The 23,808-nt window shown below is 47.2% G+C and overlaps 3 protein-coding genes across 10 annotated transcripts; 2 read left to right on the forward strand and 1 right to left on the reverse strand.

Annotated features, from left to right (window-relative positions):
• Positions 1 to 134: 134 nt before the first annotated feature.
• On the forward strand, positions 135 to 7,823 carry GCNA (germ cell nuclear acidic peptidase). Its single transcript, XM_018924575.3, has 10 exons — positions 135 to 337; positions 1,190 to 1,236; positions 1,681 to 1,732; positions 2,115 to 2,188; positions 2,340 to 2,777; positions 3,105 to 3,342; positions 4,412 to 4,556; positions 5,387 to 5,525; positions 6,395 to 6,599; positions 7,496 to 7,823. The coding sequence occupies exons 1-10, from the start codon at positions 150 to 152 to the stop codon at positions 7,746 to 7,748; spliced, it is 1,779 nt and encodes a 592-aa protein (XP_018780120.3). The 5' UTR covers positions 135 to 149; the 3' UTR covers positions 7,749 to 7,823.
• Positions 7,824 to 9,281: 1,458 nt separating this feature from the next.
• On the reverse strand, positions 9,282 to 15,045 carry BRCC3 (BRCA1/BRCA2-containing complex subunit 3). The gene is made up of 8 exons (XM_050974564.1): positions 14,887 to 15,045; positions 14,349 to 14,469; positions 13,649 to 13,735; positions 12,939 to 13,027; positions 12,382 to 12,437; positions 11,170 to 11,301; positions 10,727 to 10,770; positions 9,282 to 10,006 (listed from the first exon to the last, which is right to left on the reverse strand). Exons 1-8 carry the CDS (start codon positions 14,989 to 14,991, stop codon positions 9,855 to 9,857), a joined length of 786 nt encoding a protein of 261 aa, XP_050830521.1. The 5' UTR covers positions 14,992 to 15,045; the 3' UTR covers positions 9,282 to 9,854.
• A 149-nt stretch (positions 15,046 to 15,194) lies between these two features.
• On the forward strand, positions 15,195 to 23,804 carry CMC4 (C-X9-C motif containing 4). Of its 8 annotated transcripts, none has more exons than XM_030228723.2 (4): positions 15,195 to 15,382; positions 15,711 to 15,765; positions 20,653 to 20,719; positions 22,393 to 23,804. In XM_030228723.2, the coding sequence occupies exons 3-4, from the start codon at positions 20,662 to 20,664 to the stop codon at positions 22,560 to 22,562; spliced, it is 228 nt and encodes a 75-aa protein (XP_030084583.1). In that variant the 5' UTR covers positions 15,195 to 15,382; positions 15,711 to 15,765; positions 20,653 to 20,661; the 3' UTR covers positions 22,563 to 23,804. The 8 variants fall into 8 exon arrangements, with proteins under 8 accessions (XP_030084583.1, XP_030084584.1, XP_030084585.1 ...); XM_030228724.2 differs by having other exon boundaries at positions 15,711 to 15,761; XM_050974566.1 differs by lacking the exons at positions 15,195 to 15,382; positions 15,711 to 15,765 and adding exons at positions 18,882 to 19,001; positions 19,421 to 19,472.
• The last annotated feature ends 4 nt before the right edge of the window (positions 23,805 to 23,808 follow it).

The raw sequence follows: 23,808 nt of genomic DNA on the forward strand, positions 1-23,808 counted from the left end.
CTTTGAGCAGCTCTTTGGGCAGAAATGGGTATTTTCGGTAGGAATAAGCGGAATTTCCGCGCTGCCGGTGCCGGTGGGCGGGCGGGCTGGTGGCGCAGTCCGTGTGCGCATGCGCGGTGCCCCGGAAGCGCGCCGGCCGTTCGAGCGCCATGGCGGGAGCGGCAGGACCCGGGCCTGGCCACGAGCCCGAGCCGGCCCCGGGGCCCCGGCACCGGGAATGGCCGGACCGCGCGGGCAGCGGGGCCGGGACACGGCGGGCTGCGAGCGGGGCATCGGCCGCGGGCCGGAGGAGTCCCGAGAGAGGCGCCGCGGGGAGCCAGGGCTGGCGGAGCGGCAGGTGAGGGGGCACCGGGGGAGACAGCGCCTCAGCCCGTGTGTCCTGACGTATTTTTATTAAATTATTAACATAGAGAGTTCTTAAATGTATAGCTGTTTAATTTATACATGTATACATATATCCATCTATACGTACATATATATTCATATATACATATATATATACATATATGTACATGTATGTGTATATATATGCATGTAATGCGCGTGTGTATATATAAATACGGCATACTACGTTGTATGTAGTATGTATTATATATATTGATTTATAATTCTAGATTACACCCTCGTTTGTTTTATGATGGTTGGTAGGTATTAGTGTGTTTCAGAATTGCAATCTTTAAGGTTTAAGTAATGTCCATCTTAAAAAAAGCTGTCTCCCTGGTTTTTTAAGCAGCTGCACTGCATATTTTTGAAGTTGTTAATGTTTGATTCATTATCTCTTAAAAGGAAATAAATGACTTGGTAAGGATGTTGTGGGCTCCACATTTGCATGGGCATAGCAGTCCAGATGGTAATGCCTCCATTCTGCCTCTTGAAATAGCTGTATGACAGCTGCTGCGATTTGCTAAATATTCATGGCAGCTCTATTAAAGTGCACTTCATGCAAAAGCAGCTTCTTACTCATCGGTGCCTGGGTTGGGGTTTCAGGCTTACTACAACACACTGCTCTGACAGCTCATAGACCACGTGTAAGACAAGAAATGAGCTTTCTATAAAGAGTTAAAATAATTCAGCTTGTTTGGGACTTTCAATGTTTTTCCCAATGTATATTTGGTTTTCCACGGGTGGTTCACACCTGTGGAGATGCAGATCCTGCTGTGACCTAAAGTTCTGCATTTCATTTTTGCAGCAGTGCCCTGTACTTGTCTTCCAGCAGCGATGATGAATTTGAAATGTGTAAGTAATGACATGTTCATTTATGTTATGAAGGAGTATGAAAAGGACACATTTCTGTCTAGTTACAGTGAAGCATTTTTACACGTTACTTTCTTTTCATTGCTTGTGCTGCACAGTTATTCTCTCCTTGCAGTGTAGTCCTGCTTTCAGTGCCACAGGGAGTATTCTTGAATTGCCTCAAGTTTCACTCTTTTTTCTTTGCATTATATTTTTCTTATTGCCTCAGTTTTGTCTGTTCCCTGTCACTCACTTGCTTCCTTTTTAGTCTCCAAAGACTAGAAGGCTGCTGTCACTTTTGAGGAATTGAGGGTTGGAATTATATGGAAATACATTATGTTTGGTTTTTGAAAATACTTTAGACCAAATTTTTACTAGTTACAAACTTTTAAAAATGCTTAACAAGAGACACGAAACCTTGTTCTTAATAATCTTCTTTCGTTTCAGTTTTAGCTAAACTGAAAACTCCCAAGTCTGTTCCTAAAAAGGCAGATATGAGGTGGGTGCTGTCATTAATGAATTTTCAGTGTTCACATCTTAGTGTTCTGTATAATATTTGCATTTTACATATTTAATCAGAATAGAGGAAAACAATCTAAAGTTGTATTGATTCATAGGCCAGTCTAGGAGAGAGTGCAGGCAGACCTGCAGGCAGACCTGTTACATCTTCAGGGCAAATGTAAAAGGGGTTATTTGGAGGTGCATGTGTTCTTGCCATTGCTATTCATGGATGCAGTTGGTGACGTTTGCTGTGAGCGGCTGATAATGTTATATTGGGTGGCTTTTTGTGGATTGCTGTTTTAGTAAGGCACACTTACTGCTCTATTTTTCTGCTTACTCCTACCTTTATTCCACACAGTTTGCCTTTTTTTTCTTTACAGTTTGAAAGACTTCATTGATGACTCGGATGATTTCTTCTTGGACTTGAAGGTGAAAAAGAGTGCAACCAAGAGTGGTAAGCAACCATCTATAATAAAAAAAATTATAAGATGCTTTACTGTTCTTTGTGTTTTCCTGTCTTTCAAGTGATTTCTTCTGTGTTAAGACAAAGGCAGGTCTCCTAAATGCAGCCCCCAAAACTTCAAGCTCTTTCTTTTGAATTGCAGCACGGAAAGATCTTCAGACCCTGAAAAAGCTCATGACTCCTGGAAAGAGAAACACTTGCTGCCAAGAATTGCAGTATCCAGACACTTCAAGTGACACTGAAGATTCTGTCTTTGTAGATAGTCCATGGCATAACCACCAAAAAGAGGGAGTGAAAGACTTGAGGGAGAGTCAGAAGTGCATAAATCTTTCACCTCCACAAAATCAGAACGAGTCAGTTTTCAAAGGCAGTCCAGATTTGCTTGTTAGAAGGAAAGAAAGAAGTTGTGAAAATACAGAAAATAAATTGCCAACTGTGGCCCTAGGACGTGGTGCAGGGGTGGAATCAGATAGCTCAGATGAGAGTTTTGGGTCTTTAATGGAACGGATAAAGAAGCGAAGTCTGCCCCGCAAACCAGTCTTGAGCACAAGTAAAACTGTCTTCCAGCCAAGCACGACAGGTGAGCAGTCCTGAGCCAACTTGCAGTGGTTCTAATTGCCTGGCTCTTTCCATTTGTGTGGCATCAGCCTCTGAGGTGCAGCCCAGCACCTTGAAAAGGATTTTGGTCCTATCAAAAATTACTCCTCTGAGCATTCAGAAAAGTCATCTTGTGCTATCAAGATGTAAATTGTTCACTATTGCTTTTTTTCATCATTGTAGGCACTTTTTGTTTTTAAAATTATTCTGAAAGCAAAGCTGGTGCATCCTTTTGGTGGTTTATATTGATCCTGTGATTTCTATTTTTAATATATGCTGTGTAATCCTATGGCTCTTCCTGTTAAACTAGAAAACATCAAGCCACCCTGCAAAGATGCACAGCCTGTGAAAGGGGAGGGAGTCAAGACACCAAAGCCAAAATCCATTTCACTTCAAGAAACACCTTCCATGGTAACGACTCCAAAGCCAAAGACACCAAAGCCAAAATCCATTTCACTTCAAGAAACACCTTCCATGGTAACAACTCCTGCAAGAATTCCTGGGAATGAATCAGTTAGTTGCTCACAGTCAGCAAAGACAGAGAAAAGGTGAGTGTTTCTCCATTGTTCCTGTGTTCTGGGACAATTACAGATGGACAAAGAGATGCTAAGCATTTTGCATAGGATAATGTGATTCCTCTGCTACCTAGAAACTTCTACTAATTCAGCATTTGTTAATGGTTGAATAGCTGGAAAACAGAGTTTTCAATCTCTGGTGTGAAAGGGAGAATATAAACTGATCTCTGCCTAGGGGAGCTGATGACAAATAAATCTGACAAATGCCAAATCTTCTTTTTAAATGTTATCTCTCTTGCTATTCCTTTTCTTGTATAGCATGTGGTGGCTCTACAGATTGTATATATCCAGCTGCTTATCTCTGAAAAGATGCCAAAACCAATTCTATTAGTAATTCATATCTTTTAAATAAGAGTGTATTGTTTATTTTTTTAATCTGTATTCTTATGACTTGGAGAATTCATGTTTATTTTTCTATATATGGATGCAGCTTAGGCTTTTCAAAAGAATGCATTTTTCATTTCTAATAGCTGCCCTTATTATGCCTCCTATCCATGTGCTGGTTCCTTGAATCATTTTATAGTGGTGTATTCAATTCCAAACATTTAAATGATGTCTTTAAAGGTGAGACTTTAAAAGGTCACAATGCTGCAGCATTGGAGTTAGTAATCCTGGTGGAATATCTTCTTCCCCTGAAATAATTCCTGAGTATTCCTGGACTATCTTTGTCTGTTTCTGAAAACACACCTTTGTTGTGATGGTCATGTTAGGGCTGTTCATATATTGATTAAATTTTGGCATAGTTGTGGTTTGCTGTGTCACAAAGTCTGAGTCTCTTTTCCTACTTAGGAGTCCTCATAATCTAAGTTTGTGAATTAATGAAGTAATTGCAGGAATGTTGCAACAGCTCTGCCCCTTCATGCCCTCAGAGGGGTAAGAGGACAGCCATGGCCTCATGAGGGCAAGCTGATGGAAAGAGGAGAGGTTTATGCCACTTGAAGTAAGACTGAGATCTTTATTGGCTTTCAAGTGGCTGTTATTTTTCCCTGTGTTTTTCCATGTCTCTGTACTTCAGCAAACTGCTTAATGGCTTTTCTTGCAGGTTCAGGGTATGTTCAGTGCCTGGTTGTTTCTTGCAAGATCTTTCAAATCCAGCCTCCCACTATGTGAAGTATTTCAAGAAAAATAAAGAGGAGCTAGCCCAGAAGCTCTACAGGCTGTTTAATAGTACTATCTTTGAGCAGAAGGTTGGTTGCAAAACAAGAACTACCATTCTAAAATGCTGGTTACTATGTTGCTCCTCACTTTTTTATGCGATTGCTCTTTATCCTCTTCAGATTGTAGAATTAAGCTTTAGAGCAGTGGGTTATGTTTGAATTAGTCCAGGCAATTTCTTCAGAAGGGGTTTGTCACCACTATGATGCAGCAGTTTTCAGCTTGGCTTTGCTTTCTCAGCTGTAATGGAAATGCTGCACATAATCTGTGTTCCTTCCTATTGGATGTTCATGTCTGTCTTTCTGGAACAGATTAAAAAGGTGATCCTTCAAATAACAGTTTAGGGTGAGCATAAAGCTACAAGTTGTGTTTCAAATTTAAGGTTTAGTTTCTGGGATATTGGGGACCCTCCTCTGGTGAAAAATGTCTTTTAAGGAAGGGCACTGCCCTCAGTAATTCCAGTGGTATTTCTCCCAGGAAGGAAAGTGTTTTTTATGCAGATGAGAAAATAGTGTTGAGCTGACAGGCTGAGGTTCTGGTTTCACATAAAACAGCTGAACAGACTCACTATTCCTGAAGCAGAGTATTTTACTGCCCACTGCTTCAGCCCTGTACCTGGAGGTAGAAGAGAAGAACTAAGGACTCCTATCTCACCCTGCACTGTGAAACTCCCATTGTTGGTTACAGAAAAACTGGTGCTGGGACTAAGAGGCCATGGAGGGGATTGGCATCTTAAGTGTTAAGGGCACCAACAGAGACATCCTGGACTGGCTTCGTACTAAATACAAGGGGAAGCCAGAGGGCCAGAAGGTAAGAGAACAGGTAGGAGAGGGTAGACTACATGCACTGTTTTGTTTTTCAGTTACCAGAGGACATGGTGATAATCTGGAATAAGAAAATGAGGAAAACAGCGGGGTACTGTGTAACGGGGCAGAGGGGAGGCCCTGAAGGGAAGCGTTACGCTCGCATTGAGCTCTCTGAGAAAGTCTGTGACTCTGCAGGTAGGTCAAGAAACGGTGTGTTGATTCCTCTTTGAGGAAGCAAGTTTCAGAGATAAAAACATTAATCTGATGCTTAAGAGATCTGGAACTGGAGCCTGCTTTGAAATCTGGAACTGGAGCCTGCTTTGAAATTTTATATTATCTTGTATAAATTAATAAATACATATATGGATTTATCCACATTCCACAGCCCTTCTGAGGCTGGGCAAATGTACAAAATGTGAGAACAGAGATGTAGACACACTAACTGCGCTATTGTTTATATTTCTTAATGATTTGAAGACCTACAGGCTAGGTGTTAGACTAATTCTGTGTTAAAATGGCAGTCTAAAATCTGACTTCTTCCATCACAGCAAGACACCTTGTTGGTAGTGTTTAAAGCTGGAATAAAGACAGGTCAGTGCCAAATTAAGTTCTGTTATGTGGTATTGTGAGTGTTACTTCTCCCTCATCCCCTCCCAGTATGGGAAAATGAAAAGGTTTGGATTGAAAGGGATCTTAAAAACCATCCTGTACCAGTTCCCTGCTGTGGGCAGGGACACCTTCCATTAGAACTAGGTTTCTTCAAGCCATGTCCATCCTGGCCTTAAATGCTTGAAGGAGTGGTGCAGCTTTACCAACCAAACAAAAAACCCCAAACAGATGAGGTGTGGGGGGGAGTAACTAGAATGCAGAATTGGGGCTGATCAAAAACTGGAAATGCACTAAGTAAAACCTTGGTTTGGAACATTTTATCTTCTCGAGACATCGGTAATTTTAACCTTCAAAATAATACTTGCATCTTGATAGAGTGAGTGTCAGAGCCCTGAAGCAGTGACCAAAGGTGAGCTTGTTCTTCCCCACACCTGACTGTCTTTGCTTTCCTCAAGATCGCCTCCGGGACACGCTGATCCACGAGGTTTGCCACGCAGCCACCTGGCTCATCAGCGGCGTGCGGGACGGGCACGGGCGCTTCTGGAGGTTCTATGCCAACAAAGCAGCTGTAATTCATCCAGAGCTGCCAATGGTGACACGGTGCCACAGCTATGAGATCAATTACAAATTCACCTATGAGTGTGGTCGCTGCAAAGCTACGTGAGTAATGTTTTCATCTTGCATATGACTGCCTATTAACTTGGCACTCTCCTGTGTCTAGAAATCAGGGTTCTCTGGAACAGTGAAGCAATTTGGATATTCTGGCATTTTCCAGAGCCCAGAGGACCTCAGTATGGGATTCCACATTTGTTTCGAGACAGTTTCAGTTCTAGTTCAGAGGTCAGGACAGGCAGAAAGGTCATCACCAGTGGTGATGAGGGGAAGTTTTTGGGAAGAAGAGAGATGCATACCTAAGCTTTGAAGGAACAAATCCCCATAAATACTGGGCACAGAATATTTGACAGTGATTAGATACTAGATTAAACTAGCAGAGAAAGCTTCCATCTTAAAGTCCTGATGACTTTAAATGATAACTGCAACCTCACAGCCTCCTGCACTGTGATGGGCAGGATTGACACTACGACACAACCTGTAATGACACCATTTATGGCTTTTTTTAACCTCAGGATTGTATATGTGACTCCCAGAAGTACTGGAAGAAAACACCTCACATACCCTGAGGTGTTTATTAGGACTGTGCAATGCAGTGGTTGCTTAGATGCAACAGAGCGTTGAGAAGAATTCTTTTTTTTAGTGATGTCTTAGAGGAGAAACTCAAAGAGGCAGTTGATACATGGGCTGTGGAGGTTGTTGGAAATGTTGTAGCACTTAATACTGGTAGGCTGAGAGTAGAAGAGACAGAGGAAGGAACCACACTGAAAAAACAGTGGAAAAAGTTCCAGGGTAGAGAAGTGTAACACAGATTTGATTGTACCCCTGTGTTATGTACTGTTCCCTGTTCTAAAATACTGGCTCAGACATGTGACCTGAGTAGAAGAGCAAGGGGCCCTTTGCCACAGGCCTGTGGAATGCAAGTGCTGGTTCTTGCCTTTCAGGATCGGGCGGCACTCGCGGTCCCTGGACACGGCGAGGTTCGTCTGCGCCTTCTGCGGGGGGCAGCTGGCCCTCAGGCAGCCCCCAGCCAGGGGGGGCACCCCTGCCAGGACACAGCTCACACCCTTTGCTAAGTATGTCAAGGAGAACTATGCACTTGCTAAGAGAGAGCAGCATGGGCTGAGTCATGCAGAGGTCATGAAGAAACTCAGTGCTGATTTTGCTGTGAAAACCAAGCTGGAAGATTCTTTCTAATATCTCAATATACCTCCTTTGTTGGTGCTACTTAAATTTTGTATAGAGAGTAGTAAAAGTTCTGAGCAGCACTTACACATAGCATGTCTTCAGTGACTCCAGTGAGTAAGGGATTTACTGTTTCATCTGGGCAGCTGATATGCTGTAGACTCTGTGTGTGTGCTGAAGAACTGCTCTGTGTGCATCTGTCTGGGATTGCCAGAGGCAAGAAAGTCCAGGCCCACCAGCCTAAGTCCTCTGACTCTGAATGACTCCAAGGCAGGAAAAGGGGCATACCTGAGTTGGGCTTCAACATGGGTTCAGATATTCTCCCATGTAGACTTTCCTGCGAGATCCTTGGCTGTTTTTTTTTAAATTAAGTGGTAGATGGTGCCTTTTCTCCAAAGCCCTTTAACCCTCAATCAGTAGTGTACCTCTATCACTGAGATTTCATAGAAACTAAAATAGATGCAGAAGGTCAGGTTGGGGAGAGCAGATTCAAACACTTTCCCCAAGGATGAGTAGGTCTTATAACAGCTTAAGTCTTTCGTATAAAATGCAACAATGTAGTGATTGTAGTGATTGTGTCTTCTGTAAGCAAATTGCTCAGGGGATTAATAATTTTGATAATCAATAAATGCCAGTTTAATACAAATTCTTGCAATAAATGAGGCTACTTTGTTTCAATTTAATCATGGCTGTGTAAGAATACAGAACCCTGGTGCCAGCCCAGCTTTCCTGGCTGTGGATCAGCACAGTTTATTACCATCCTTTGGTCACTGGGATTACAATCCAAGGATCCCCATTCCAGGAGGCCCAGGGCTGCTGGCTCATCTGCCACAAGCCCTCATGAAGCCTGGGGGCACTGAGGAACCACCCTCCCATCTCCAGCATCGATGAAGGTAAGGAGCATTGGAACTAGAAACCAACAGCAAAAACAACAGCACAAAACCACAGACTGTTCAAAAACTGATTAATTACTATTCACAGTACTTCTAAGGAAAAAGAAAACAGTAGTGAGCAATATACTTCAAGGAAGTTCTACTCTTAGGGGATTTGCCAGTAGAAATGTAGAAAGATTGAAAAGTCAAGTCTGACAAAGCAATGGGGTTATGGGGCTTCCACATCTCACAGCACTTTACAGCTGCTAAGCAATACTGGCTGTCACTGGCAGGGAGTGCCTCTGCCTCAGCTCAGTCACTGCAGTTGTCCCATCCTTTGCTCACATGAGACTGTGAAATGCAACAGCAAGAACATTTAAAGGGATTAATTCAACAACAGCTATTTCATTCCAGTCTTAACTGCAGAAATTTCCTAAGTTCAGCATGGAAGAATGTCAGACTAGTATATCCATGAGTTCTCTGCTCAGCACCTCAGCCTTCTTCCCTGTGGGAAGGAACCACAGTCCCCTCACTGAGCCAGCAGAAACTTCATTTTCTAGAGAACCTCAGTGCTGAGCACACACCAGCATTACATGGAGTAAGAATACAAACTGACCAAAAAATGCAAGCACAGGCACTGGATAGCACTAATTTCATTTTTACTCCCAACAGCTCTAGCTTTGGAATAGTTTATTTGGTTTGACATATGCTGAAGACAGATTCTATGTCAAAGATCTTCCAGGTCTGTTTCCAAGCTTCCCTCCCACCTCCTACGTGCCTGGGTGAATGACCAGTGATCCAGAACATTACTAGATACAAGATCATGGTCAACTGAAGCTACTAAGAGAAGGCAGAAGTTGGCAGCATCATATATGACAGCAGGGACACACTCTTCCCTTCTAACCCTCCTGTTCCAGGCTCCTGGAATACATATAAAGCAGTAGGACTTCTGTCAAAACATTAAAGGGAGAAACAACAGGTTCCCTAGGTGTGTGCTCTCCAGAACAGAAGTTTTCAGGTGCTGCCCAGCCCCACCACTGAGCCAGAAGCGCAGCAACTGCAGACACAGCACTGCTTTGCACCAGGCTGGGGCAGGTAAAGTCCTGATCCTGGAGCTATGCTCTTTGCTGCAAGAGAAGAGGCATGGCCAGTACCTCCACTGAGGTAATGCAGGGCCACCCTTCAGCCTGGAGTAGTTCTTGAAGATTTTTTCATGTCACTTTCCTGAAGGGTCTGCATTTCCTCCTCACTCTAAAGCAGCAAGTTCCTCCAGCAGCTGCTCCTTCTCCTGCTGCAGCTCCTGCATGCGCTGTTTGTTCTGCTCCAGTCTGTCCTCAAGCCACTGCAGCAGGGGCCCACTGATGGCAGACATTTGGCTACAGAGGTTCTTTGTGAACACTGCAAAGAGCAACAACACATCATGCCAGGACAGCACTCAAAAGACTCAGTGTGCTACAACAGCCCCAAAGCCAACAGACAGCCAAGGAAACCCTCCAGCATCCTGGCCATGGCAACCACACATCTGCACAGGAAGGTCAGAGCCAGCAGCTTCTAACAGGGAAACACCATTTCAGTGTGACCCAGGCAGGGATGACAGTTCTACAATGAAAATCTGCACACAGCTAATCACTGATGCTGATTAGTTTTTAAATTTAGAAGCATCACAGAATGCCTCATTTCCTAAACATGTGACAATGGGGTGATAAACTTGGAACAGAAGTGGGATTAGGATTGACCCCATCACAGTAGCAAAAGAAAAGATGTCACATCCATGTAACAACTATCAACTGCCAGGAGATGGAAGTGTGCATACAGGTCAGCCAGAGATTGCTTTAACACTCAACAAATCCCAAATCCCCTTTCCTGTTCCAACAGAAAAAAATAACCTAAACAAACCAAGATCCAAAACCCCCAAAAATCCCAAAGTCTTCCACAATTTTAACCAATTCCACAAAGCCTGAAGGATACAACATTCATGATTCACCCAGGATTAGGGCGTTTTACAGCCTTTGAAGTTTAAGTTTCTAGTTATAATTCTGTTCTTGTGTAACAAGATTCCACCATTTTGACTCTGGGAGCAGCACCCTGGACTGTCACATGCAAGAAAGGAATCCTTACCTGAGCCATTATGGATCTTGGTTACAGAGTCGAGATGGGTGAGGCTAAGGGAAGGAAAACAAAGGTCAGAGACAAGACAGCAGGGAATTGTGAATTAAACACAGGCTGTGAAACAGCTGCCCACAAATCACTAACCAGACCACAGGTACACCTAAACCTCTTCACCTGCTGAAGCCCTGCACATTCACAAGGATAACAACCCCTGATCACAAAACCCCAAAATTCTGCTGCTAAACCCAGGCTCAGCTCCACAGACTTCAGTAAGTTCTACAGAGGCACAGGAGCTGCTAATCCTTAATTTCTACAGCTTTGCTAAGGTTCTGGTAAATCTTTGCTAAATCTTAAAGTCTTTGCTAAGACTTTGCTACGTCTTAAGTACCAGCAACAGTAGAACATGTCATCAAAAACAGCCTTGGAGAGGGGCAGAGCCCCAGGGCTGTTACCTGTGAATTCTCCTGTAGGCATCCTGCTCTTCTTGGCAAAGGATCTTGGGCAGCTCCACAGCTGACTCCAGACACACCTTCCCAATGGTCTCATGGGGGACAACATGAATGGGAATTTCAATCCTGTCATATCTAGAAGGGTATGAGACAGAATTAAAAGCAGCAAACAAAAAACTGTCTTCTACAACCTTGCAACAGTCTGTCCAAGGCCTGGCAGTGCTGCATCCACTTCTAGGAACACATGCCTGAGCTGACAGGCAAAGGGAAGCATTTTATATCCACATACTTGTCTTGAATTTTAATTGTAAGGTGCAAACCTGAGGCCTGTGGCCCCAAGTGGGCTGCTGCATCCTAAAATTCCAAATGGCACAGGATGTCTCCCACACCCAACCTGCCACTGTCACAGCTGAGACAGACACAATACACAGAGTATAACCATCCAATTCCAGAAAGATTCAACCCACACAGAGTAACACCAGACCTCTTCAGAAGGCTTCAAGCATTTGCTCTTGTTCTTCAGCCCAGCCTTTTACACCCCTCATGTTGATGCACTGCACCTGTGAGCCCTCTGTTCCCTTTGGTGGTTGCTCAGCACACCTGGGCACTCCATGGCTCATTGCTGTCAGTGCTGCTCACCTGCTGCTCACAGCTGTGCCCACTGGGGATGAGGCTGGGCCAGCCCTACCCCAGGGACCCCAAACTGTGCCGGCAGCACAGCCCCATCCCAGTGACCCCAAACTGTGCCTGCAGCACAGCCCCATCCCAGCGACCCCAAACTGTGTGCCTACATGCCACCACCTCCAACTTGGGCTCCCCTGGCAGTGCCCAGTGCCTCCTGCAAACTGACATTAGGAACCTGGGGTGCTGAGTTTTATTTCCCATGGAAAAGGGCCAGTGTTTGTGTTCAGGGGCCTGTGGCCCTGGGCTCAACCTCTAGACCTGGAAGCAAAACATTGGTGCTGCTACACACTGAATTGCACCACAAATCCACACCCTGACATGAAATCTTACAAGAATTAATTCTCTCAGCTAAAAGAATCACTGCTAATCTTTAGATTCTCTTCCAGCAGCCTGCAGGAGCAGAAGTGAGGAGACCCTGTGCAGGCATCTCTGTACATTTGCTCCTAACAACAGGCTGAGAAGCCACTTATTAGAGACAAACCACAGAAAAGAGAGACAAGACAATCAGACATAATACTCTTCTGTACTCACTCTGAGCTCTTCTGGGCCTGAACAGACTGGAAACAGGTGTAGAGGATTCTACCTGTCTAAGAGAGACAGCAGAAAGTCAGATTCCAAAGGCAAAAAACCACCTAAAAGGCAAAGACACATTCCTTTAGGAAGCTTTCAACAGAATTCCAGAGGTTTTGCTGTGATGTGCTTGCTGGAGGTGCTTAAGGCATACCTTGATAAACCCTTTAATGATAAAAACCTCTTAAGCAGCAGCTGCCTGGACAGCCTAGACCTGACTGTCAGCTTATCTCACACAGCAGCCACACCTCCTGGAGTGGCTGGAAGAGGGGCAGAGCTGTGTGTGCTGGGCTGGACACCTGAGGGAAGAGCGCTGGCCCATTTCAGAGCACACTCTGCTGCTGCAGCCCCTTGTTCTTCTGCCCTTGGGATCACAAACCAAATCATTCCTGCTGAGCTTTCCATGTACTCCCAGCACAGCTCTGCCCTTCTTGCAGGCTGCACGCAAGGACTTCAGCTCTGTCCTGATGTTTCTCATGAGCCCCTGGAGGGTTTGTTGCCATTTTTAAGTTGCCTACCTTGGTGTTCTTGTCCTCAATGAAGCAGGAAAAGATGAGCCCTACAAACCCTTGGTCCATCATCTGATACATGGCCTGTGTGCGGACATCTGCAGGGACAGAAATGAGAGTGAGAGCTGCCCTGCTCACCTGCAGCACTGGGAATGATCTGCCACCTTCTGAAGGCTGGCCTGGAATTTGGTAACAAACTTTATATTTACATCCTCACTCTGGGTGACTTGAGTTTAAATACAGAACTTGATCCAATTTAAAATGGAAATAGAAAATCTTAAAAATTTAAGCTCACAAAATCAAGAAATTATCTCACAGCCAGCCTGCTGCCACAGGTCACCATGAAGTCCAACACATATAAGGTACTCATGTACTTCTTTTATGAGAGTTTTTAGCTATGCATTAACTCTCACAGAGATCAGAAATCAGGATTCCAGGCCCAGGATCCCCACAGCTTTTTTTGCTATTCCCCACACCCAAGGTCTGGTTTTTCCATCTGGAAGAATAGTAGTACCAGCAATAGCTGATCTGTGACTCCTGGGCCACCTCTGAGTCCTTGGAGAGCACACACAGGAATGGGGCTACACTGGAGGGGCCCCTGCAGCCCACCCAGACAGTTCAGACTCAGAGCTGCTGGAATGTGCAGCTCTGGGGCTCAGTGACAGCCCCAGGGGCAGCAGGTGGGGTTTGCCCAGAGCCCAGCCCAGGGCTGCTCTTACCCACATGTGAGGGCCACACGGTGATGTGGGGGTGGGAGTGGTACCAGCCCACCACCCTCATGGGCCGTCCTGTCATCTCTGCCAACCTGTGTGGGGGTCAAGGAGCCAACCAGAACCAAGAGACAAAGGGAAGGGCTCTATGCACAAGGGAAAACAGCAGTTTTAAAGGGTTTCCTATGAGGCAACAGAATTCCAGATCCTTTTGGAGGAGTGATAAGAAACAGTGCAGGGAGCTGATGGATGCCTCTTCTCCAGCACCAGCAGGAGCCACTGCTGCAGAAGCAAACTGGATTTGGTTTGCATATGGCAAAAAACATTTCAGCAGCTGACCAAAGCAGCATCCCTGAGTGTGTGCAGAGAAGAGGCTCCCCAGTGCAGCACCTGGAGCCTTGCTGACCTTTCCTCTTGCACTCAGCCTCCCTGCTGAACTGCCATCCCCGCACAAACACACTGCAGTTTTACCTGGGACCAAATACGAAACAATGATAAAAAATTTATAACACAATTCCACTGCAAGCACTGGAACCAACAAAGACTCCAGGGAAAGGCAACAGCCAGCACAGCCCTCCCAGCTGAGCAGCTGCAGCAGGGAGCAGCTGACAGCTTCAGACCCACTGCAGGCCTAAAACACAGCCCATGAGAAGAGCCCTGAGGCAAAGCACTCCACTGGCCAGCCTGCTGCTGTCTCTGCTGAAGGATATCTCAGCTTCAGTGGAAGCAGCTGAGAGCTGCTCTGGTGAGATCTCCACACGGTCTTTCCTCTTGTCAGAGCGCCGCAGGATTATCACAGAGTGGATGTGGACGATTCGGTTGGTGTCCACCTAAGGACACAGAGGGGAAATCAGAGATTCCTCTGCCAGAGAAACAGCAACCCGCAGGGCACGGCTGCTCTGAGCAGCGCGGGGCACGGGTACGCCCCGCAGAACGGGGGTACGGGCACGGGAACCGGAGGTGGGCACGACAGAACGGGGGTACGGGCATGGGAACCGCAGGTGGGCACGGCAGAACGGGGGTACAGGCAGCACGGGATGCCTGCCTGAGCTTCAACTCCCGCAGAAGCTGACCCACGCGCTGGCGGCTGCCAGGGCCGCAGCTCAGAGGGGTGCCGAGGTCGCTCCGTGCGCGATGTCGGCGCTCACAGCCCGCGCCCCGCGTCCCACAGACCCCCGCAGGCCCCAACCCGCATAGGCAGCATCGCCACCCGCCCCTCCCCGGGGCCGCCCCTCCGCGGGCGGTACCTCTCCGATGCAGAGCCCCATGACCTCCTCCTTCTCGGTGCTCAGCGCGTGGTTCAGGCACACCAGGAACGCGTCCGCCTCCAGGTGCACCGCCTGCACCGCCATCTTGCCTCCCCCGGGCAGCCTGCCCTCGCCCCGCCCCCTCGGCGGATGCACCAATAGCAGCGGGGCTCTCGGGCCCTCCCAGCCAATCGACGCAGCCTCCCAGCAGGGGAGCGGTGCGGCGCGGCGGAAGGGCCGTGCCGCCCACGGGAGTGGCAGCGCCGGGGTTCCGCCCGGGTTCCGCCCGGCGGCCGATGCCCGGGGCGGAGCGGCGGGGGATGGCAAGGCCGGGCCTGAACGGGACGGCCCGGCCCGATCCGGCTTAACCGCACTCGGCTAGGCCCCGGGCCCGGCCTCCTGGGCCTGCGGGCAGGCGCGGGGAGGCGGCGGGTCCGGGGGGCGGGGGACGGCTTAGCGCGGCGCACGCGGCGCGGCGGTCACGGCGCGGGTGCAGGTAGGTCATGGCGGGCCCGGCCGGGCCCGCCGCCCGCGGCCGCCTCACGCCCAGAGCCGCCCGCCCGGCCCCGCGGCCCCGGCCCTGGGGGGAACGCGGTGGCTGTGGCGATGTGCTGCGCCCTCCTCCCGCCCGCCCCGCCATGGCCGGTCCGGTCCCACGCCTGCGCCACACCCCCTCCCCTCCGGCCCTCCTTGCCCGGCTTGGCCACTCTGCCCCCGCTCCCGCGCCTCGGCCCGGCTCTTGCATCCCTTCCCTCGCCCTCTTCGCCCCTCTGAGTGGTTCCCTCCGCATTATGTCCATCTTTTTGTCTTCCTGTTTTTTTTAGATCCCACCAAAGCTCGGCCTGCCCTCCCCACGCTGCTGGACAGCCCGGCTGGTCGGTGAGCATCTGCTACCCCTCAGTAGTAGGTCGGGCAGAGCGGAGCGTGGAGTCAGAGGGGCTTACTCCAGTCAGAGTAGAGTCCAAACCCCCAAGAAGAAGCTTTAGAGTGTCTCCTCATGCCCTTAAATCATCAGATCCCCGAGTAGTTGCCAGAGCCGGGCTGGGTTTTTCAGGAAGGCTCAGCACCCTCGTAGCCCTGAGGTGTGCAGGCAGCTCTGAAGCCCCAGCAGAAGGCCAGGCTGGCCAGCCTTGCTTTGGGGCTGTAACTGTGTCAGCACAGCGCTGCTGAGGCTCAGCAGTGCTCTTCCTTGGTACCTAAATGGCAGCTGAACTCCCTGTTGCTTTTGAGAACAGAAGGTGATAAAGGGTGCAATTTATTCAGAACACTGACCTCCAGCTCTGGGGTGGTCCAAGCAGCATCTGGAGCAATTTCTATCACTGTTTCCATAAAATATTTTAATGTACCCAACTCAAAACCAAATAAATTGTTGTCACTATAAGCTGCATTCCTCCTCCTGGCCATTTTGACATTTATCCATCTATTATGGCTCAGAAATCCATCCAGGTTCCCAGAACATTGTTAAACTTCTAAGATTGATACTAAGATGGACAGAACATCTGCCAGTATTATTCCTGTCTGTGGGAATTTGGGATTTCAATCTCCCCAAAACAGCACTTTGAGCAGCTCAGCCTTCTACAGCTATGTTGATGGGAATGTTAAAGTCTCAAAGGATGATGCTGCAGTCCTGCAGATTTAAGCTGTTGGGGTTTTTCTTGGTTGAGATGGGTTTTTTGATAGGTTATGAAGCAGGCAGTGTAAGAACTTGGGTTTAAAACTTGTTTAAAATAGAAGTAAGCTCTCTTCTCCTTCCACTCATGTCTTCCTTCAAGCTTTGTTTTTGCTTTCTAATCAAACCTGCAGCAATAAGACACTGTGTATGTTTTCAGGTGCACTGTCTGAGCGTGTGCTTGTGGAATCTCCAGTTTCTTTGGTGTGTTTGGGTGCTGCAGACACCTGCCCCACCCCAGACCCCATTCCTGCCCCACCCCAGACCCCATTCCTGCCCCACCCCAAACCCATCTGATGGTTTTGCCTGACCTCAGGATTTTCCATGTGGCACTACCTGGGCACCTCCACAGGCCAGACTGAGCCTTTCAGCTTTGCAGTTCTGGGGGAGCTTGGGGCAAATCAGTGGGGCAAGGGGTGACAGCACACATGAACCACTGCCCATTCTGCACAGTGTCCTCTGCATGAGACCTTGTTCTGTTGTCCTGGCTCTGTCATTGCTGCCATCTCCACTCCCCATGGACACAAACGTGCATGCTGTGTTTTGGTCCTGCTCCCTGTAGTTCAGCCAGGCTGAACCAGGGCAGTATTTGGATAGGAGACCTTCCAGGAGAGCTTACCTACAGTAGGAAACACAGTTCACTTACTGAGATGTATTTTTCCATTACTGGAGCCAGTCTTGAGCCTTCTGGTTCTGGGGATGATGACCTGTAAAAATTCCAGCTTTGAATGGAATGAAAGCAAGTTCTTGGGCATTTCTGATCATGATGCAGTTTACTGCAGGGTATCCTGGCCGAATTCCACCTGGGGTGATTATGTTCAGCTGACTGAAAATGATCAGTGGCAATTGCTGCATTTCACTGTTGGGCAGAGTTCCACACAGGGGTTAAAATTTGTAATGTGGCTTAGGGTAAAGCAGAAAGGAAAAGAATTACCCTAATTAACCCTAATTCCTGAAGGCCTTGTGAGGCTTGTCAGACTGCAGTCGCATTCCTCTAAATGCCAGTGATCCAGCTGGTGGGGCATTCCTTGGAATGCCTGTTCCTCATCACAGGATGGCAGCCGGAACAGTGGTGCTTTGTGTAGGGCACACACACATCCCCACACATCAAGCAAGGAAACAAACAGAATGGGTGAGAAAAAGAAGTAATAAAAGAACACTCAAAGTTTTCTTTGTGATGGTGCTGTTCAGGCTGACCCGTGGTTGGTGTTTGGTTCTCAAAAAGGCTGAGTGCTCCTCTGGCTCAAAAAGTTAGAGAAACACTGATGTAAGATGTGGAAGGCATCATGGAAGAGTGTTTTCTGTTATATATGCAGCCCGAAGTATAACAATGGTTTTTTTCTCTCCCTGACCTTCCCTCCTTTATTTTGTACCCAGATTTTCTTCCTCCTGTTTGAAATATGCCTTATAACCTTACAAGTTTTCAGAAGACCACTGTGTTTCACTGGGATAAGGAATATTGCATCTGCTTCATAGCAGGAGGATGTTGTATGTGTTACAGCTTAACTTTGTTCTACTTTACACCTAGATAAAGGATGAAGACTGTCTGTACCATTTTGATTACCTCTTCTAGGGTTCAAAGAGAATCATTTCCCCTGACCTCCATTTGCTAATGGCTCAGCTTGATCTAACTGGCACACAGATAAACGTGCTGTTAAACAAAAGTTACAGTAGCAAGAACCACCTCAATGCCCCAAGCTCCTCTGCCCTTGTTTGTGGCTCTCTGTGACCAGCCAAAAGCCGAGTGACGCAGTCCTGAGCGCTGCTCCCGAGGAGTTTGGGTGTGAATGGACAGTGCTGGCACCCTGAGAGATGAGACAAAGCACCCTGCACCCCGACAGCTCAGCGAGCTCCAAAGATGAGAGTCCTGCACACCGAGCTCTGTGCTCTGTCTCCAGAGTGATCTTCGTTCCTGTTGAGCTCACCTCACTGCTGCTCACCAGTTTTGCTTTTGGGATTTAGACCACCTCTTTTTTTCCCCCCGTTTTACACAAAGACTGTTAATAGGACTGTTAGTGGAATGAGCAAAGCCAATACTCACAGGTTTTAACTGTGTACCAATAGCACCTTTTGCCCCAGAATGCCTTACCAATGCCACCCGGCCCGCGCGTCCCAGTGTACGACTTGGCCTGACGTTTCCGCTGGCTTAGGCACCACCTCAGCCTCCCGAGCTGACTTTTAGGGACATTTCCGCACGTAGCATCTCATCCGAGGAGTCAGACACCACCTGGCTGCCAGGTCCGGGAGCTCTCTCCGTGAATGTGCTCAGAGCTAAAGAGACCACGAGTGCAGCCCGCGGGCCGATGCCGTCCAGCTGAGCTGCGGGAGCGCCCGAGGGATGGCACAGGGAGGGGAGGCAGGCGCTCCTCCCGTGCGGCTCTGGGTGCGGCGCGTGGGGGTTTACTGCGATGAGCACCGCAAAACCTGGCTCGTGGCTGCGGAAGAGGCAAGTGTGCGCTTTGAGCTTCCCCGTGGTTGTAGCGTTGCTGTTTCAGGTGCCTCCTCCAGTAACTGCCTGCTCTGTTTGTTACTTTCCCCCAGGAGGAAGGTATGCTGAGGGCTCGGATCCAAAGAGTTCAGGTTCCCCTGGGTGAGGCGCTGCGACCAAGCCAGCTCCCCCCATCCCGGCTGCCTCACATGTGGCAGCTGTCCCAGGGTGAGCAGTACAGGGATAGTAACTCTCGCGTTTGGGAGATAGAGCACCATCTCATGGTAAGGATGGTGGCAACAATAGAACATAGTCATTCCTGTTTGTGAAGTCATTTGAGATCCTTGAGGGACGGCAAAGGACTGTTACTTTGTTGAAGTCCATTAGCTCAACCACAGTAACTGTAGACGTATTGAACTTTTCCTTGTCACTTACAGCTTGATGGTGTTGAAGAGCTGCTGCTTAAACTCGTGCCTGGGGATTAATCTGGTATGTGCAGACATTACCCCTGCTTTGTACTGTGCACTGTTTACTCCCAGTCTTTCTTTAATGTGAATTTTTGTCTTTCAGGAGCAGTGGCTCTAGGAAGATGCCATTGTCTGTTTTGTACAATAAAAGGTTCTCTCTCCACTGAAATGCAGCCACCTTTGAGGTGGAAGCAGTTAAACAACACACAGCAGCATCACACAAGAGTTTAGAACAGGCAGTGAAGAAGAGTATTGTGACGAAATGAAACGTCAGGGGGAGTTCTAGGTAGGCAGAATGTAATTGCCCCAAACGGAATTCGGCCAGGATGCTGCAAACAATGCCCTAGTGATTCTGGAAACTGCTGTGGGCTGGTGACTTGTCAGAATCTGGACAGGCAGCAGCTCCCAACTCTGAGCAGAGGCTGAAATGTGGCTCAGAGGGTTCAGTCTCACCACCACTTTCAGCAACACTGGTGCTTTCCTTTGAGGTCTCCCATTCAACTACTGGTACTACCAGCTTTTGCTTGGCTTTGCTCTTACACTGACACAGTTACAGGTGTCACAGCTGCAGAAAAATCGAGTGTCTGAAATGCTTTTCCAATGGATTTGAACAAGATGGAGCTGTCCTCCAATCTGGTTGAGGGGTTTTCTGGACAGAGGGAGAGGATTTCCAAGAGACTTCCTCCTGAAACAAAATGAAAAGAGCCCTTCTTCTTGGCATTATGGCATATACACAACTGAGTTGTTTGTTTTTTTAAATGCCTTCTCCATCTGTGGTTCTATGACTTGCCACCAAATCCTTGGTTGTGTAAAGCTCACAGAGGTGGATTTCACATAAATACATGTCTCAGTATAAGGTCTAGAGATAGAAAACTCTTAAAATTTAGTCAGCTGTGTTAATTTGAATATTTTCTGGAATCTTTGTAAATCCAAGTGGAAAAGGACACATTTTAACTAGAGAAAAGAAGAAGGCTTTTAAACTTAGCGACATGAAACTTCCTCTGTTCATTGTCTCCATCATCATCTTTTAGCCAGACAGAGTTCTTGTGTATGTTGGCAGGCACCTGGAAGCAGCAGTAGGTGTTTTCTGAATGATGACAGTGGGGGAAATTGGGAGCTCCTAAAAGATGTGGCTGTTGGACAGTCTTTCCCCACTCCCTGAAAAGAATCCTGATCTACAATAACATTTTCTATCATTTTAGTTCCTGAACATGTCCCAGAAGGATCCCTGCCAGAAACAAGCCTGTGAAATACAGAAATGCTTGCAAGGTACTGAGTGTCATTTTGTCTTTGGTGTCTTGATTTTTGGTGGAACTTAATTCTTTTAAATTAGCCTTGTCCTTTCATCTTGAGAAGGAACAAAGCACATTAGCATCACCTGGTTGCAAAATGAACAAAATTATAATGTCTGATTTTAATAGAATTGCTTTGTGCTCAATTGTAAATAATGAGACCTCATTAGTATAAAGCAGATCATTAGTTACAGTAATGTGCTTGCAGTGTTCTCCATGCTGGCAGTGAGATCCCAGGTGTATTTTTGGGACTCAGCTGTGGGCAGGGAGAGCTAGACATTATAATAAGCTCTCTTACAGTGTGGTTAGTGAGGGAGTGGGTGGAATGTATGAGAAGACTGCAGAGCTGCTCCAGGGGTGTTTCAAGAATTCTGTCAGGAACAGGTTAGGTGATCTGTCCTCCAGGTGTGAGATGGTCTTCATGTCCCCAGCAATTGTCTAGAGACTACCTTTAATGTCCTCATGGTTTGGAGCATTCTCCCACGAAGGACTGCCTTCTCTCCCTGTATTACTGCACTTAAAAGCTGATGGTTGACCCTGTTTTGGTCCCATCTGTGCCAATGTTCTTTTTGTAACATTTGTGGAAGTTGTTCCAAGTGTTTTGCCTGTGTAGGTTTGTGTACAGTGTTGATCTGAATGGTTAAGTGTTGGCAGAGAAGCTCTTTGCTGCACATTCATGTCACTGTCACTGCTGCTGTTGATGTACTGTGCTGTGGAGCTGTCTGATGTGCACAGATGAAGCAGCTGAGTTGACAGAGAGCAAAGCAATTTTCCCCTGTAAAAATTAAAGTACAGAGCCTTAACTGCACAGCCACTGTACCCAATGTGTGAGATGGAGGGTGGGAGCTGGACCTTTGGGAGATGCTGACTTCTCAAAAGTCATTGTTCCAAAGATCTTGCTGCTCCTCTGTGAGACTGAATGCCTGCTGTAAATCTCTATTGTGTTTTCCTATCTGTGTGTGACTTTCAGCAATACATCCTTGACAGATGATGGTGTACCTGTACATAGGTACAGTTTTAGAAAGCTGCAAATGCAGAGGGACAGTTAGGAGAGCCTCGGAGCACTCATCAACTGCAGGTTATGGCAGAGAGAGATCAGCTCTCCTCTCCAAGGGCCTGCCATTCCTCCTGGGATGCCCGCTTGCAGAAATCACCACAACCTTTTTCTCAGGGGTGATCTCTGTGTTTGTATTACAGCTCACTCACCAACCCAGTCAGGGAATTCATAGCCCAGTGATCACAGCAGTGTGGTTTGCTCATTAACCAGAAGGTGTTCACTGCTGCTTTCTGGGCTCTCCACGGGTGCTGTGTGGCTCACATTATGCTGCTGTTGCTTCTTTTAATCTTTTAAAAGTCAGAGTGCAGCTGTGTAGTGGTTGCAGAGCTCATCCAGGGCAGAGCAGGTGGCTGTGCATGCCCTGTGTTTCTGGGCAGACAGGCAGGTGGTTCTTAACTCAAACCAGACTCAGTCCCTTCCTGCAGGACTCCTCTCTGAGTCACAGAGAGCCATAGCCTTAGATAGCTGCAACTAAAGAGAGGTTTTTGTGAGCAAGAAAATGATGGAATGCTGAAGAGCTGGGCTAGTGTGCTCCCTCAGGGAACAAAGCCTGTTCCTCTCTGCAGACCTGGTGTCTCCTTCTTATTTTCCAGCAAACAACTACATGGAGTCCAAGTGTGAAGCTGCCCTTCAGGAGATGCGGAAATGCTGCGCTCGGTTCGCCAGGGGCAGGTCCGTCTGTTGTTCAGGGTTTGAGAGAGAAGAAAGGGAGAGAGAAAATGCTAAGGTGACTTCAAAAGGAATTTCCCCACCACCTCAGTAACATAATGAATGGACTCACTTGAAGAGCTCGTGTGTGTTTTTTCAAGCCTTCTTTAGACTTTCAGAAAAGCCAGATTGCTCCTGGAACACACCGTTCAACACACCAAAAAGCATTACGCGGTACCAACATATGGCCTGGTTAACAAACTTTATTTTCTGTACGAAAACATAATCTATGTTGCCTCTGCATCACACCTGTGAAATGTCAACTTGATGTTTTTAGGATGCTTACCTTACTCTAATCCATCCTTGCTCTAAAAATGGAGAATTGGAACCGAGTTATTCTGGCTTCTGGAGCAAGAGGTACAGGAAATGAGCTCAGAAGAGTGAGTTTAAACATGAAACAAACCCATCTTGATACAACAAAGGTATTGCTGCCGCCGTGCAGTAGTTCCAGACAACATTTGCCTGTCCAGTGGTTCAAGCTCAAGAATGGGAATCAGGTCTGATGATTGTTCCTAAGTCTTGTATAGATCATGAGTGACTACAAGTCACTTTGCCTAAGTGCCTCACTTTTCCACTGGACAGAGTTGTTTATTTTATATTTGAATTGCCTACACGCTGCTATTTGCATGATAAAAATGTTACAGGAATATAATTTCAGGGATTGCTACAGGGATAGGATATTTTTTTAAAAAAGCAATAGTCATTTGAAAGATTTGACTGTTGATAACAAAATTTATAAATTTATGTCTAATTGAACACCTTTAAGCAATATGCTTTGAATCCAAGTCTAGTTAAAACTGCTGATACCCAAAGGCCTGTCACAGAGCCCTGGGCTAGATCCAAGAACTGACTTAGGTGCTGCTTACTGAACAAGCAGTTGTAGGCAGTTATTTTCCACACAACATTCCAGACTCACTCCCAAACCGGCTGTGTCTGGGCCCTAGGAGAGATGGCTTTCCAGAAGCTCTCGGCCATGCAGCAGAATTTCCTGTGCCCTGTAGGAAGAGCTCATAGACAGGTTCCTGCACCACCCTTCAGAGCTGCCTGTCTTGCTGTCCCCTGTAGCAGGAGTCCAGGCACCCAAATATCAGGCTCCCAACCCACTAGCCCTAACTCTGTATTAGATCTAGCCGTAAAGGACTTTTGTGCTGTGATCAAGTACAACTTATGAAATAGAGCTTCTATAAACCACTGAGATCTAGGCACAATAGGTGTGTGTACTGAAGCCTAGAAGAGCAAACCATCTGTATTCACTGCTCTGAAATACCATGGTACAAAATAAACGACTGGAACAAACTGTG

Source organism: Serinus canaria, chromosome 4A (assembly GCF_022539315.1).
Source record: "Serinus canaria isolate serCan28SL12 chromosome 4A, serCan2020, whole genome shotgun sequence".
In the NCBI taxonomy this organism is placed as follows: domain Eukaryota; kingdom Metazoa; phylum Chordata; class Aves; order Passeriformes; family Fringillidae; genus Serinus; species Serinus canaria.

What these genes read in the sequence shown, in the direction of transcription:
- CMC4 (XM_050974566.1), top strand. Translation starts at nt 18,964, where the DNA reads ATGAGCACCGCAAAACCTGGCTCGTGGCTGCGGAAGAG. An exon ending in CGTGCCTGGGGATTAATCTG is followed by an intron (nt 19,473 to 20,652) that starts GTATGTGCAGAC and finishes CTATCATTTTAG; the next exon opens with TTCCTGAACATGTCCCAGAA. An exon ending in AATACAGAAATGCTTGCAAG is followed by an intron (nt 20,720 to 22,392) that starts GTACTGAGTGTC and finishes CTTATTTTCCAG; the next exon opens with CAAACAACTACATGGAGTCC.
- GCNA (XM_018924575.3), top strand. Translation starts at nt 150, where the DNA reads ATGGCGGGAGCGGCAGGACCCGGGCCTGGCCACGAGCCCGAGCCGGCC. An exon ending in GTACTATCTTTGAGCAGAAG is followed by an intron (nt 4,557 to 5,386) that starts GTTGGTTGCAAA and finishes TTTGTTTTTCAG; the next exon opens with TTACCAGAGGACATGGTGAT. An exon ending in GAAAGTCTGTGACTCTGCAG is followed by an intron (nt 5,526 to 6,394) that starts GTAGGTCAAGAA and finishes GCTTTCCTCAAG; the next exon opens with ATCGCCTCCGGGACACGCTG.
- BRCC3 (XM_050974564.1), bottom strand. Translation starts at nt 14,991, where the DNA reads ATGGCGGTGCAGGCGGTGCACCTGGAGGCGGACGCGTTCCTGGTGTGC. An exon ending in TGCTTCCACTGAAGCTGAGA is followed by an intron (nt 13,736 to 14,348) that starts TATCCTTCAGCA and finishes GACCCCCACACA; the next exon opens with GGTTGGCAGAGATGACAGGA. An exon ending in CGTGTGGCCCTCACATGTGG is followed by an intron (nt 13,028 to 13,648) that starts GTAAGAGCAGCC and finishes CTGTCCCTGCAG; the next exon opens with ATGTCCGCACACAGGCCATG.